The following is a 14,616-nucleotide window of genomic DNA, read 5'->3' as shown; positions in this document are numbered from 1 at the left end:
AGAGCACCTGCTATGAGTCAGGCTTGGTGCCCGGTGCTTTACATTCAGGGGAGAGAGTGGCACAGAGACCAGGGGTGACATGCAGCTCCCAGGTACCCAAGTGGTGGTGCTGGAATGCAAACACCTAGGTGCTGCTTTCTGGTTGGGGAGTGAGGCACACAAGAGGATGGTACCGGGCAAGGCTACCCCTCCCTGAGCCTCCAGGTCCTCACTTGTGAGGCTCGGGAACTCAGAGTGTGTGCGCCTTTCCTTTTTTCCACCCCATCCGAGGCCAGTGCCTGGGGCTGAGTGTGGGGAGCATGGGCTGAGCTGTCAGTTCTCCTTCTGGCCTGTGACTTATGTATGTGTGCACATGTGCAAGTGTGTGTTGTGTATACGAGTGCATGTGTGTGGGGGGTCCCCACACAGCCCACACCATGGGCTAGAACTCTCCTGGTTATACTCCCAGCTCTACCACCTATCACCTCTACCTCTTGGCAAGTAGCTTACCTTCTCTGAGCCTCCGTTTACCCACTTGAAAACCTGAAATGTTCTACATTCTGAGGCACACAGCTTCCTGGGGAGTCTCAGTAAGAGGCATGGGGCCCTCCTTGGGATGTGTGCAGAGTGGCGGGGGCAGAGCGACTTGGCGGAGCAGGGGCACATTTATCATCATCATCATCATCATCGCTTGGAATTGATTGAAACGGATGAGTGAAGAAATCGTGTGTCTGGAATTCTGAAAGGCCCTTGAGAAAGTCTCAGAACATCCTGGAGAAGGAACAGGGCTGTGGGCCCGACGCCAGGATGGTGGCGTGGTGGCTGGAACAGGGGTGGAGGAGCTGCTGAGAACTGGGGTCCTTCCAGCCAGAGACCCCACACGCTTCTGTCGTCCACTCGGGACTGCCCTGCACTTTGTCAGTGACATGGATGGAAGCCAGGGGGGCTGTCACAGATGGGGCAGAGGCTACACGGCTGTCAGCACCCAACCACTGGGAGTGGGCTGGGGGTGGTGGCATCAGGCAGCAGCCTGTGCAAAAGCCCCTGGGGCCTTAGTTGACCTAAGCGCAGTGACACAGCTGTCTGAAAAGCAAATGCAACACACTGTGTTAGTGGAGGCAGAGTGGCCCATCTCGGGAGGGAGCAGGCTCCGTCCTTACAGACTGTGCAGGCTGCTGGCTGAGCTGGGGACATCAGTCCCTGCTCTAGTGAATAGACTCGGAGCCCTCCACCTGAGCAGCCGTGCCAGCACTCTACGTCCAGAATTGCTGTGAGGTTGCTTTAGAAAAGTGTTTGACAGAGTTCAAAACTCCCAAACTGATGTCAGTCTGTGGCTCCAGCATCATTTTGCAAGCACGACACTTGTTCCCTAGGTGGGACACTAGGATGCCAGGCCACCACCTCGCAGCTGCTCAGATTGTCCAGACGGACTGGGCACCTATGGTGGTCACATACCTTTTCAGCAAAAATCAGGGGTTGCACTAGAGGCCGCATGAGTAACAAGAGTAAAGCTGGCGACTACTGTGTTTAGTTGCTTAATAGTTTCCATTTTACTGGTGATCTTTTACCTCATTTAGTCCATCGCACAACCCTGTAGATGTCATCTCTAGCCATTTTATAGATAGGGACAATGAGGCTCAGAGAGGACTAGTAATTTGCCCCCGGTGGATGTTACGGGTTGAACACAAGCCGTGGGAGAGGGCTTGTGCTGGCCCAGGGGGTGTGATCAGCAGGGCCAGCCTATGTAGGATCGGCCTCCTGGAGCAGGTGGGATGAAGTCAGTCTCTGGAGGTGTGGAGAGAGGGGCCCAGAGCTTTATCTGTCCTACTTAATCTCACTGCAGCCCCACCCATTTCACAGAGAGGTGAGGGGCCTTGCCAGCCGTCCCCTGAGTCAGAGTTGAGCCCTGTTTACCTGCCTCCAGCTCTCAGCTCTCAGCAGGCTCTGCTGCAGTCCTAGAACCTGTTTTACCTAAAGAAGGAACATGATTTGCCCACTTCCTTTCACAAAAGTTTGACTTCGGTCTAGAACATGATTTTCTGACCTGAAGGCCAGGCAGTCTCTCTTCTATAGCGCAGAGCTGCAGCCGCCTCCAGAAATCATGTCTTGGGACCTTCCCATGAAAGGACAGGGGTAAAGGTGCATCTCCCTCCATCAGGGGCTGGGTGTAGAGCCCCCCTTGGCCCTCCATCCCATGAATGGGTCAGTAAGGGAGCTGTGATACTGGGCAGAGCAGGGGACTAGAGTCCGGGGTCTTGGACTAACCTTGCTGTGTGACCTTCGGGCCTCATTCCCTCACATAATACAGCCTCGGATCTGCGTCCCCTTCTAGCTGTGGCTTTCTGGGAGGATGAGCATCTGGTAAGCCTTCCATATGCAGGGACTTGAGCTGGGTCCTCTGGGGGACGCAGGGGTGGACGTATGTGGTGTGGAAGTGAATGGGGTTCCTTCCCGTCCTTCTAAAGAATCACTGTCCTCGTGATCCGACCTCTCTGCCTCTTGATCTGTGTATCGCTCACCTCCTGGTGTTCATGACTGCCTCGGTCACTGTGTCTAGCACATAGTGGACTTTGATAAATGGGGAAGGAGTGAATGTTAAAGAGAATTTGAGTCCCCAAGGTCACAGTCAGTTTGGGCGTTGTGTGGGGTATATTCAGAGTAGGCTTCCAGGAGGAGGTTGCTTGTCAGAGGAGCATTAAGTGTCACCTTAGGAGAGATGGGGAGAGGAAGTGACACATGTCTCACTCAACCTCCTAGAAGGGAGAAAAAAAATGTTTTTAACTCAAAAATAGGGTAAAGCTATCAATATTGCTACATAATGAGCTCCCTAAATTATGAAACATGCTTTGTGGTTCTTTGTGCTATAGGAGTATAAAATGGTGAAATTTCCATCAGTGTAGAAAATTAAAAAAACAAAAAGTACAAGCACACAGGGGGAACTTGCTTGACCATGACACCTGTTAGAGAAGAACCCATCTGTGTTGGCCAGGTGTACCTCCCCTCCCCCCATGCCTGGCAAAAGGCCAACATTTGGAGATTCCCAGAGCTTGTGGGGAAAGTTGGGGTTCCTGCCTTCATGCCTTGTCTCCCTGAGGGTCTACCGTTGCCTGATCTGCAACCATTTGTGGTTCCTGTGCATGAGGCATTGCCCTGTGGGTTCCCCCTCTGGAAGAGGCTCCCTCCCACAGCTAACACCTTCGAGATATTTGGTGAACTGCATGCAACTAGTTAGAGCACCTTCGCGGATACTGCTGAGCTGCAGAGGTGAGAGGCATTTGGACTCACTGCCTGGGAAGCCTTCTGGATGAGGTTGCCTTTCAGTTGCGCCTGGTAAGATGTGCAGAATTCTGACCGGTAGCCACAGGGATGGGTCTCCCATGGATGTGAGAGATTGAGTGGGAGGAAAAAGTAAGGGGAGAAAGATAGGAAAAGGGAAAGCTTGAAGAGGGCAGGCAGGAGAGGCGGTCCATGGAAAAAACTCTGGCTTTAGGTACGCCTAGAAGTGTGTGCCCTTGGGGAGAGTCCTTTTAGCTCTCTGAGCAAGGTTTCTTCTTTTGCAGAAAGGGCTAATGTGTTTCTGTTTGTGTGGGTGACGAGACGAGGCACACAGTTTGTCATGTCTAACCTTGTTTAACCTTGTCATGTCTAGGGTACTGGGGCCATACAGAGGGACAGATCCAGCATGGGGCGTGACCTATAGCAAGTGTTCACCTTTTCCCTTGGACCAGAGAGGACCCCAAGCCTATTGCATGATGAGTGAAATGTAATGTACAGATTGTGTACAACATTAATTTCAAAACAAGTCAATATCCCATTCACCTGGATTGAGGTGGGGGTGGTGAACCCCAGAACTCTCTCAGACAACTCCCTCAGAGAATCCCCCTGCTCCCCCCGCCCATTTCCTCTCCCTCCAGCATCCAGTGTGTTCCAACTTCAGAACACCCAGGCTATGGCACCTTGAGGCTCCAAATCTACCCATTCCCTTGTAAAGGGAGCATTGTTCAGCCTGCTTGTATCAAATGCTGTTGGGCCAGGAGCTCTTGGGGCTGGGGGTTGGATTAAACTTTGTCCTGAGTCCAGGGAAGCCTGGTAGATGGGCGAATGGCCTGAACGCGCCCCCCTCCCTGAGGTCTGCTGCACTCCTCCCAGGAGCGGGACTCTTCCCACCGTGGGCCATGAATGGGACTAGACAGCTGTCCTCTAGTTAAGGCCCAGACTTCCCCTGGACCTGGCTCCAAATCTTGGAGCAGGAAATGGGGATACTCAGCAAACCCTCAGCCCCTCGGACCCTTCCTGAGCTAGGCATTAGGGACCCTGAATCCAATGTGGTTGTCCCTGCTGGGATACTCTGGCACCAGGCAAAGAGCTCCACCCTGAGGGCTGGTGATGGTCGCCTGCGGAAGAAAGGGCACACAGGTTAGGGGTCCAGGTGTCAAGGGTTGCCGGCCGGCCCCTCTAGGACCACACGCCTGCTCTCAGAGCCTTAGTTTCCCGACCTGTACTTCTGGGGCTGAGAACACCGACCTCGTGGGTGGAGGAAGGCGCGCTTTATCAATCTGGAACAGCTTGGGGGGCGTGGATTTCTCAAGGTGGTTGGGGGCGTGTGACCTCGTTACTGGAAGAGGTGACTGGGCCGCTGCAGCCCTCGGGGGTCCCCGCCCCTCCGCTGCCCCGCCCCCTCGTCCCCCTGCCAGCTCCAGCTCCGGGGGGCTCGGGCAGCCTCGGCAGCTGCCGGCGCGGTTCGGCTCTGCGTCGCCTTGGCAACAGCGGCTTAGGGGGCGGGGGCGACGTGGCGGGCTGGGCTGGGCTGGGCTAGGTTCGGCCGGGCGGGAGGCGCGGGGTGGGCTGGGCCGCGCTGCGCGGGCCGGGCCGTCGGCGCTCGGTCGGCGGGCTGGCGGGCGGCGCGGGCCGCGAGCTGCTAGGGCCGAGCCGGAGCCCGCGCCCGCCCTCGGCCGCGCGGCCGCCCGAGCCGGGGCGCGGGTCCCGCGTGGGTCCCGGGCCCGGCGCCGTCGCCACGCTAACCCCGCCTTCCCTTACCCTTCTTGTCGCCCCGCGCGCAGGGCTTCCTCAGCCGCCGCCTCAAGGGCTCCATCAAGCGCACCAAGAGCCAGCCCAAGCTGGACCGCAACCACAGCTTCCGCCACATCCTGCCGGGGTTCCGGAGCGCCGCCGCTGCCGCCGCCTCCTCCGCCGCGGACAATGAGAGGTGAGCCCGCTGCCTCTCAGCCTGGCCTCCTCGCGCCGCCGCCCCGGGATGCGCCCCGGAGGGCGCGGGGACAAAGCGGGAGCTGGAGCTGGGGCACACGCTGCAAGCGGGAGGGCACGCCACGCCGCCGTCCGGCAACTTGTGGGGCCGCCTCGCACTGGGGGGCACGACGGGCGGACCCTTCTCTCCCCGCTCCCCCGCCCCTGAGATGAGGCCGGGCAGAAAGTGCCCTCGCCGAGAAGTCCTGCCTCGCCTTGGCGAGGTGGGCATTGTTTCCCGGGCGGTGGGATGCCCAGAGATAGGGACAGAAGTGGCGCCTCCACCCTCAGGACTCACCCCCCTGCTTCTGGAAGCCCCGGGTGTCCGATACAAAAGGCATTTTCTGCTGGGTTTTGCTGAAACCCAGTGGTGAGGAAAAGGGTGAACATCTGGAGGGGAGGAGCAGGGGGCTGGGCCGCTTAGGGGGCACATCTGCTCTAAGTAGGGCTCGCGCTATGCTGGGGGCTGGGGCGCGCGCAGAGCGGGCTGTGCCCTGAGCGCAGGGGCATCGCCTGATGCCGGGAAGAAGGGCCTTATCCTCTCCAGTCTGGGCAGCTGCTTCCCTTCTTTACCTCTCCACTCCCACGGATGTCTCCTGTTCCCTGTTCCCTTTTCCTGGGCAAGCCAGGAGCAGGGTGTGGAAATTCCAGGGGGAGGTGGCTTTTGGGGCAGAGGAGGAGGGGAAGGAGGTGGCTCAGCCTGTCCAGAGTCACCGGCAACCCAGCAGGCTTCAGCTCGCAAGGGCAAGCCATCCTGTGCGTGTGTGGGGGCACTAGGCAGACACCATCTCTTGGGGCCCAGGTCCCACTCCATGAGCCATGCCAGCCAGGGCACCTTTCCACTTGGGCACAGGTACAGTGATGGATTTCGGTGCCAGTTAGAACATGTCCCTGCAGAGCTTGTGGAGGTGAAAGAACAGGCAGACACCAAGGAGCCTTTTCAGCATTCAGCCCCAACCTCTCAGGCCCCCGGCATCTTCCTTCATAGGGTTGTGCCCGGTGTGTGATCCGTGAGTTGGCGAGGCACAGGGAGAATAAAAATGTGTCTCCCCTCCCCCTTGGCTCCAGCAAGGAAAGGAGTACAAGTTATAGCCCAACTCCTGCCCAAGGTTGTGTGACTTTAACTGACCCCTAGCATCTTTTCTAGAGAGTAGCCCCCGTAGATTACTAGACCTTTAATTTCTACCAGCCCAGAGTGGCTCTCTCCAGCGCATTCCTATCACTGCCTGCAGCTGGTTTCCTGCCCCAGCTGCCAGTCCTAGCCCAAGGCTGGACCCTCAGTCTTTCTCTGATAGCCATGGTGCCCCAGGGGACCAGGCGTGCCGTGCTCTGCCGTGGCAGGCAGATGCAGCCAGGCCAGAGCTCAGCGCTGGGGGCAGCCACTGCGTCTTTGAAAATCTCGCTTCCCATCTTTGTTATTGTCTGGGCGGCAGGCCACCCGGTTTGCTGCCTTCCTGCCTCCGCCCCGCCCCGCCTCCTCCGGCTTTCTCCCCCCAGGAACATGCCCTTCTCTGCGCTTTCCTTGGCGGGGGTCAGGACCCTCTGCACCCGCATGCGGGGGCTTGTGTACGTACCCCGTTTTGTGTGCATGTGTTGATTGTGGGGAGCAGGAGAAACAGCAGGCAGTCTGGCCTCCAAGTGTGTCTGCCCTCCCGGGAGCAGGCAGCATGCATGCCATGTTTACCTCCTTCCAGTGGAGAGCCTGCACTGAGAAGCTGGCGGATGCTTGGCCGGCGCCCCTGGCTGGAGGTCAGGGTATGGCCGCGATGACCTGGAGCGGGTCCTTCCCAGCTTTGCCTCAGGTCAGCCTTGCCATGTGCTGAAGGGGCGCGGAGTTCGGGGTTGGGAGTGAATCCGTGTAAGCCCGTTTCTAGAAATGGGGGTGAACGGTAGCGGTTGGAGCAGAACGGCACTGGCAGTGGTGTGGAATTGTCTTATTAATTTTCCATAAACAGAATCTAGCTTGGTGGCTTCTCTGGCACAGGAAGGGGGCCCAGATTTCCTAAAGACAGGCAGAGAGACCGGGTCTGAAATCTCTCCTTTCAGTCATGCAGCTGAAATAGGCTTTGCTAGGACCGGGGTCTCCTGTTGTGCTGCTTTGGTTAGAAATAGATTCATTGGCTGCTACTGGGATGGGCGGGCAGATGTTTCTTTGGGGCACCCCCTGGAGTCATCCTGTGTGGAGTTCAGTGAGTAAAACCAACTCTGGTGACCCAAGTCGCCCAAAGCTCATGGTCAGACCTGGGTGAAGGGTGAGGCGCTTCCACCTACTCTCACTTGGTGTGGTTGTGCTGTTGAAGGCTGGGAGGGCCGAAAGGCTGCCTTTGGCGTGGTTTAGCAGCAAGGAGGGGCTTGAATCCTGGCTCCATGGAACCCCGACTGGGCTGCCATGCATCCTGCCGGGGCGGGGTGGGGGGGGTAAGTGCAGAGATGCCAGTCTCAGGGGATGGGGATGGGACTGGGTGGGGGCTTCTAGGTGACAGGGGTGAGCCCTGGTCTGTGTGGCCTCCTCATGTACATAGATAGCGCAGGGCACTGGGGGGTTCTGACTTTGGGTGCACCTGTCTGCATTATGGCCGTTGAAGTGGCTTTGTAGCGTGCTGTCTGCCGTGCTCTACAAACTGCTGTGTAGTGGAGGTTATTTTTTGCACTGGAATTCTCTCACTTGGAGGTTGGAAACCTCCCTGGGAAAGGAATTTGCCCCAGGTGTGGTGACACCGAGCCTGGCTGGTTGGGGGGGAGGGCTGATGTCTAGTTCCATGGCTGGGGTCAGGCCAGCCAGGGCTTGGTGGGCACACTTGGGCACTGGCGGTCCCCAGGGCCACAGGACAGGTTTGAGTCTTCGTACTTATTCCCCTGAGTGGCCTGGGGGCGGTTCCCAGCTGGTCTCCAAAATCCCTGGGTCTCTAGACCCTCATTTTTTCTTCGGAGGTTTTGGAAATAAGCAGCAAGGACAGGTGGTCATTTCCTCTGGATACCAGAAATGCATGCTGGTCAGAGGCTTTCCAGGTGAAAGGTGTGCTGGCAAAAGAATGTTTGGTTTGCAGGCTGGAAATGTTGCCGCTTCATTTACAAAGCTATTTAATGTGGGTAGAAGCGATCCAGCCTGTGGTGGTTGTGCCTTTCCAGAAGATAATTTCCAAGCCGCTCATTTATTTATTAATGTTCCTGAGTAGCTAGGAGGGTCAGCCGGCAGAGGGATGTCTCCGTCCCTTTTCTCCCTGATGCTGTTTCTGGGTGACTCCAGCCCTCCGCGTGTGCTGAGATTATGTCGTCTCTGGCTCTCTACCTGTCCTCACCTGTCATTACTCTGCAGTGATTGTAGCCCCCCTCCCCCCCATTCTTCCCATTCTTCCGGTGCTGGGCCTATCGCATAAATGCTGGCGACCGAGGAGCAGAGATGCAGGGCTGCTGTGTGCAGAGTTGGAAGTGGATTACCCCTCCCGGGGATTGTGTTACCCGGAGTTCCCACACCTGAAAGTTCCTGATGGTGGGATTCCAAACAGTGTGAGACTAGGGAGGGAGGTACCAGAAGTGGCAGGTGGGGGCTTCCAGGAACCCTCAACAGGGGAACCCTGAGGAGGCAGGAATTAGTTCTGCCCCTTTGGGTGAGGCAGTGCCTGGAGGCGGAGAGGAAGCTTGGTGAGAAGCAAGGAGAATGGAAGATGGGACCTGTTTTCCTGCTTTAGTTGTCAGGAGTAGATGCAGCAGGGCTGGGCATTCAGGCCGGGTTTTTCCTGCCGCCCTGCTTCCCCTGCCACAGACAGTGCTTGTCCTCCTGCCTTCTCTGCCTTCCCTTGATTGACTATGCAGTTTAGACGGCCTCTAGGCAGGAAAAGTATGTGGCCTTTTGATTTGAAGCCAGGTTTTCCTGGGGCAAGTCACTTAACCTTCCTGAGCCTCAGTTTGCACATCTGCAAAATGGGCCTGATGATGTTGGTAGAAACCATAATACATTCAGCATGTATTTAATAGGAAATATCTGTCCCGCTCAGTGCTGTTTCCTTGGCAACTAACACCGGGTTTGCACATCCCTTAAATGTTGCTAAAATTTTATTTGATAGGTAATAATATGCAAAAGAGGCGAGACTAGTGTGTTGCTGGTTTTCAATAAGTGGTAGTTGACATTGGTAGGGAAAAGTCACTCCATCTTGGTAGGCCTCAGTTTTCCCATCAAGAACGTGGGAATGAAAACAAGTAACCATCAGGTGTGGTCGTGAGGTTCAGGAAAGATATTAAATGCTGCTGCCCCTCGTAAGGTGCAAAGGGCTGTACAGAGGGTCGTTACGACCTTGAATGCAAGAAATAGCTGGGCAGGGTGACTTTCGTTTCCTTCTGCACTTGTGGAAGCCAATAAACCTCTTTCATATGTCTTTTAAAAATTGATTTTAAAAGTTCTGTCTCATGTTAGATCATACTTGTTTTTAATCATGTAGGCATTTAGGTTATCTAGCTTTTGTTAAAAATGATGCTGGTGTGTGTTTAGATCCTTGAATATTTATTTATTCTACATCTCTGATTGTTTCCTTAGGATAAAGTCTTACTTAGAAGGGAGATTATTAAGTCAGAGAATAGAAACACTTTGCGTTTTTTGACAGAAGTGCCCCCCACCGAAAGCCTGTAGTAATTCACACTCCCCCCATGAATTTTCAAAGTGCTCACCTGTTTCCTCACAGCCTTAGAAACGTTGGGTGTCATCATTAAGACAATCTTTGTCATTTGAATAGGCAGAAAAAATGGTCTCTCTCCGTTACTGGCATTTCTTTGCTTGTTAGTTAATGAATATTGTTTTCCGAGTTTCATGGCCAGCAGTGCTTTTTCTCTTGAGTCTTGTCTGTTCCTGTCCTTGGCCTTCTGAGCATTCCGACCGGCCCCTTCCAGGGGTCCTGGTTGCTTTCCTGGCTTCCCCTCTGCTCCGAGAGGCCCCACGTGGGTGGGTCTTTGTTAAATGGGCCTCTGCCTTCCAAGAGGAATGACAGAGAATTCATTAATTATCTACAAGGAAGCCTCCCCGGCTCTCCTTTCTCCCTCCCCTTCCCTCCTCTCCATAAGGGAATCAGATTTAATTCTTAACCCGATAATCATTATAAGGAGGCCTGGTATTTACACAGCACTTGGAGAGGTCTTCTGCCCTGTAGGATAGGTGGGCAGCGAAGGCACTGTTAGGTTCAGGGAAACTGAGCACACAGTCAAAGGCATGGAGGTGGGACCATCCCAGAGGCCAGACCTTGCCATCAGGTCCCCACCCACCTGCAGCATGCACTCGGAGCCCCGGGGGCACCTGCGGCAGCAGGGCTGACTGGAGCCCCGCACCCTCGCGTGTGATTCTGAGCCTACCTCCAGACAGGGAGGGGAAGCCACCGAACACGACTCGGACGTAGAACCAATTTATTTTTTGCCTTCTCATTTTTATCACCCTCCTTTTAGATCTGCGGCTCCCTCGTGCATCTTCCAGAGATGCGAGCCGGGCAATATTTTTAGGAATGGTGGAAATTAGCTAGTGAGAATGTGATCAGCCCCAGGCTGGGGTTTCAAAGGCTAGAGAAGCCTTTCTTCACACAGGCACCTGTAGGTACATGTATGTATGTCTGATATGTCTTGCATGTGCACACCTGCCCTCATGAGTGTGCATGCACGTTATGTGTAAATGTCCTGTACATGCCTGCACATTTGAAATGAGTAATCACATGCAAAGCATTTGAAACAGTGCTTGGCACTTCATATTGGGTTTGACCACACGAAGTGGCTGCTTTTATCGGTCGAATGTGGACGTGTGGTTCCATCTAATAAGTGCTCAGTACGTGTTGACTACCATTAATTTTGTGTCTGTTTTCGTATGTGTATAGTATGTTCTGTGTTGGAGCTCTCACACGTGCATGTCTGTGTGCAGTGTCTGGGTGTGTGGCCACCGTGCTGGCCAATTTTGTGAACGAACCGCCTGCCTTCTTGGGGAGAACCTTCTGGGGCTCACTCAGCATGTATCTGGGCCACCAGGACGGCCCCCCTCTTAATTCCCTTTTGCCTTTAGGTTCCAGCAGAGCCCAGGCCTGGGGTGCCAGGGCCCATCGCGTTCTCCCCAAGTAACCCAGCCTTACTTCCAGGGCCCATGTCTGAGGATATGCAAATCGACTCTTTAATGGAATTCCTTTGCAAAATATTACTTGAAGCAAAAAGTTAATTACCAGGCTCTAATTAATGGCTATTTTAGAAGGCCACAGAAGAGATCATAAGGAGACTGAACAGGCACGAAGGAACACATCCAGCTTCCCCCCGCTGGCTTGGTGGCTCCGTCCCAGGTGGCAGAGCACACTTAGCTTCTCCCCTGCTCTGAGCTGCCCGCCCACTCCCTTGTGGTGATTGGCTAAGGGTGAGTGAAGAGGCACCCTCCGCATGAAGAACCTCTGGTGTTCTCTGAGGAGTGGCCTGGGCTGCGTTCCCGCCTGGGGGAGGGATCTGTGAGTAGCTGTGGATAGCAAGCCTGGATGGAGGTGAGGCTGTACCACCTCTCCCTCACCCCTCACTCTCCCCACCCCCACTCACTCTCTCCACCTCCCATCCTCTGAGGCCTCCTGGCAGCCAGGTGACATGCCCACGGCCTGGGCTGTGGCAGGGACTGGCCACTCTTTCAGTGAAACTGACCCCTTTCCTTCTTCTTCCAGGAAGGGGGTCTTCGGCCTGCTGTCTGCAGACCTGCTGTGTCCCCCCACCTCCTCCAATGCCTGAGGCAGCTTCTGGAAAGGCTCAGTCTCTGCCAGGGCCAGCTCCCTCCTCCCGTGCTCCCTCTCAGTGTTCAGTGTGGGGTCACGTGTGCTCATGCCTGCCCACCTACCTCAAAGGACTGGCTGAAAGACCAAGGAGATTATTATTGCAGAAATGATGTGGAAGTTCCCTTTCCCAGCCGGGGGTGCTAGGAAGGGTGGCCTGTGTTACCATCGCCTCCTGAGATACAGGGCATCTGTGTCCTCCGTGGGCATGCGTGGGTATGAGCCTGTGGGGAGGCACATGGCCTTGGCTCCCCACACAGCCTTGTCTGTAGGCCACACCACATGCCCCCAGGGTATGCACTTCTAAGAACCTTCCTTGGCATTTGGAAGGCAGGTCCTCGTGGAAGCTACCAGTTGTGCACCAGAGGTCCCCTCTGAGCCAGGCAGATAGATGGTGGGGTAAGGACCCAGGGGAAGGAGAGAGATATAGGATTCTACCTGCAAGCGTCCTTAGCAATAACCCTGGACATTTGGGGGATGGTAAGAAGTGACTCCAAGGCTGGAGGTCAAGCTTAGTTCTTGGAGTATGTCAAGAATAGGGCCTCCCTGATACCCCTACTTACACCCACTCAAGCAGCACCTGACTCCTAGAATTGCCCCCTCAAAGACTTTTCAGCTAGTGGCAGTGGCCTTGGTGGGCTTGTTGGAGGTTCTGACTTTTGCCTTGAGGAGGAGCTCAGGGTTTGCCCAGTGGATGTGCTTCTGGGCTGTATGAGGGGAGGGGTCAGCAAGTAGCCCCAAGAATTCCTTAGAGGTTCTCCCACAGGCAGCCTGAGCAGGGCTTTGCCCTTCCTACCCTCCCGCTGCCCCTTGCACGCTGCCCCTTGTCCCCCGACTGCCACAGCCTGAGTTAGAGCGATCAGAGTTCAGAGTTGCAGGACCTTGTCTCCCGGGCCAGGCTGGAGTCTGTGGGGCAACCTTGGAAAAGCCACGGAGTCTCAGTATTCCCATGTGTGTAGTGGGGCCAGTAGAAGGTGGGTCTGTACATTTCCCTTCGTTAGATGCTCTGTGGGTGAGTTGCTCCTTGTCACAATGATCCCCCACCTCTCTCTTCCAGTGGGCAGCCCCCATGGGAGATGCCCCTTCTTCAGCCCCTGTTCCAGCTGGCTCTGGCCACTGCCCAGTTAACTCTTGGACCCGCCTGTCACCCTGACCTTTCTTGCACCCTCAGAGCCCTCGTTTGCAGGCCAGACGTGACTGTAAGAGAGAGCAGTGCACGGAGATAGAGACGCCACCCTGGTGGCGCAGGCCCTGATTTAATGCGACGGTATCGTGGGGGGTTTCGGACGAGGGCAGTGAATTAGTGCGCGGCTCCCCGTGCACACTGACTGAGGAGAAGTTAATTTCATGCTCTGTCTTTCTGACATTTGTAATCAAAGCGCTGTATTGCAGCTGCAGACTGTTAGCATGTGAAGGATGTGTGAGGCCCTAACAATTCCTGTTTCCAGGGAAGGGGATTGATTAATAGATTGTTTAATAGATTGTTCACAGCCCCACGCCCTGTGCCCCTTATTCCCCTGCTGGCTCCCCCCTTTCCACCTTCCCCAGATCTCACAGCACACTCAGTCCCAGAACTGACTCTGACTCCAGCCCTACTTTTGTCTTGGAAGCAGAGGGGCTGGCCCCTGAGTAAGAGTGACCAGCCCAGCCCAGCAGGACTGACCCTTCATCCTCACAAACCCACACGAATAGGGCGTTGCCTGGGACACCGAATAAAACGCAGATTCTTGGGCCCCACCCCAGATCTTCCAAATTAGACCCTGGTGGAGTGATCACATTTCCCCAGAGCCTGAGAACTACTGTGCAAAGTTTATGTGCAGAAAGGCAGGAATTGTGCCCCAGCTGTGGGCCAGTGACTAGCCTAGGCACTGCCCTCGCCGTGTTCTTAATGGCTCCTTATGGTGTGAGGGGTTTCAGTTCCCACTTCACAGATGTAGAAACTAAAACACTGAGAGGGAACGTGACTGGCTCAAAGTCACACACCGGGGGGCCCCGTGTCCAATCCGTTCCCTGGTTTGGTGCTCCATAGCCCCCCACCCACCTTAGTATGTGGATTCTTTCTTTTTATGGTTGTGGCGCCTTGAAAAAAATTTTTGTAAAGACTTTATTTATTTACTTTTAGAGAGAGCAGAAGGGAGGGGGAAGGAGAGGGAGAGAGAGACATCACTGCGATTGCTCTCACGTGCCCCCAAATGGGGGGACCTGGCTCGCAACCCAGGCAGGTGTGTGCCCTGATTGGGAATTGAACTGGCAACGATTTGATTTGCAGGACTGTGCTCAATTCACTGCGCTACACCAGCCAGGGTTAAATTTTTTTTTTAATTAAATTTATTGGGGTGACACTGCTTCACAAGATGATGTACGTTTCAGGTGCACGTCTCCACGATACCTGACCGCGTAATGCATTGCAAGCCCAGCACCCAAAGTCAGTCCGGCTTCCCTCACCGATGTTTGGCCTCCTATCCTTTCCTCCTCCCCCACCCTCCCCTCCGGTAATTAACCGCCATGCTGTGTCTATGACTGTGAGTTTCAGGTTTACACCCTACATATGGCTCTTAGCTTTTTCTGACTGGCTTGTTTTGCTTAGCGTGATATTCTCAGGGCCACAGGTGGTGGCCTTTCACCTTCT

At 55.1% G+C, this 14,616-nt stretch overlaps 1 protein-coding gene and 1 long non-coding RNA gene across 10 annotated transcripts in view; one reads left to right on the top strand and one right to left on the bottom strand.

Moving 5' to 3' along the window:
* Nucleotides 1–14,616, top strand: part of DAB2IP (DAB2 interacting protein) — a 182,892-nt gene that overhangs the window by 100,196 nt on the left and 68,080 nt on the right. For 8 of the 9 annotated variants that reach the window (XM_053921061.1, XM_053921050.2, XM_053921059.2 and 5 more), the window contains exon 3: nt 5,040–5,185. In XM_053921061.1, the coding sequence (XP_053777036.1) occupies nt 5,040–5,185 (146 nt within the window). Of the gene's footprint in view, nt 1–5,039; nt 5,186–6,960; nt 7,026–14,616 lie in introns of those variants that run through there. The other variant, XM_053921069.2, reaches the window with a different exon arrangement.
* On the bottom strand, nt 1,554–5,094 carry LOC128780537 (uncharacterized). Its single transcript, XR_008426455.1, has 3 exons — nt 5,017–5,094; nt 3,217–4,373; nt 1,554–2,732 (listed from the first exon to the last, which is right to left on the bottom strand). It is a non-coding gene; the product is annotated as an uncharacterized lncRNA (long non-coding RNA).

Source organism: Desmodus rotundus, chromosome 1 (assembly GCF_022682495.2).
Source record: "Desmodus rotundus isolate HL8 chromosome 1, HLdesRot8A.1, whole genome shotgun sequence".
Classification (NCBI taxonomy): Eukaryota; Metazoa; Chordata; class Mammalia; order Chiroptera; family Phyllostomidae; genus Desmodus; species Desmodus rotundus.
This window is presented reverse-complemented; position numbering and strand designations above follow the sequence as displayed.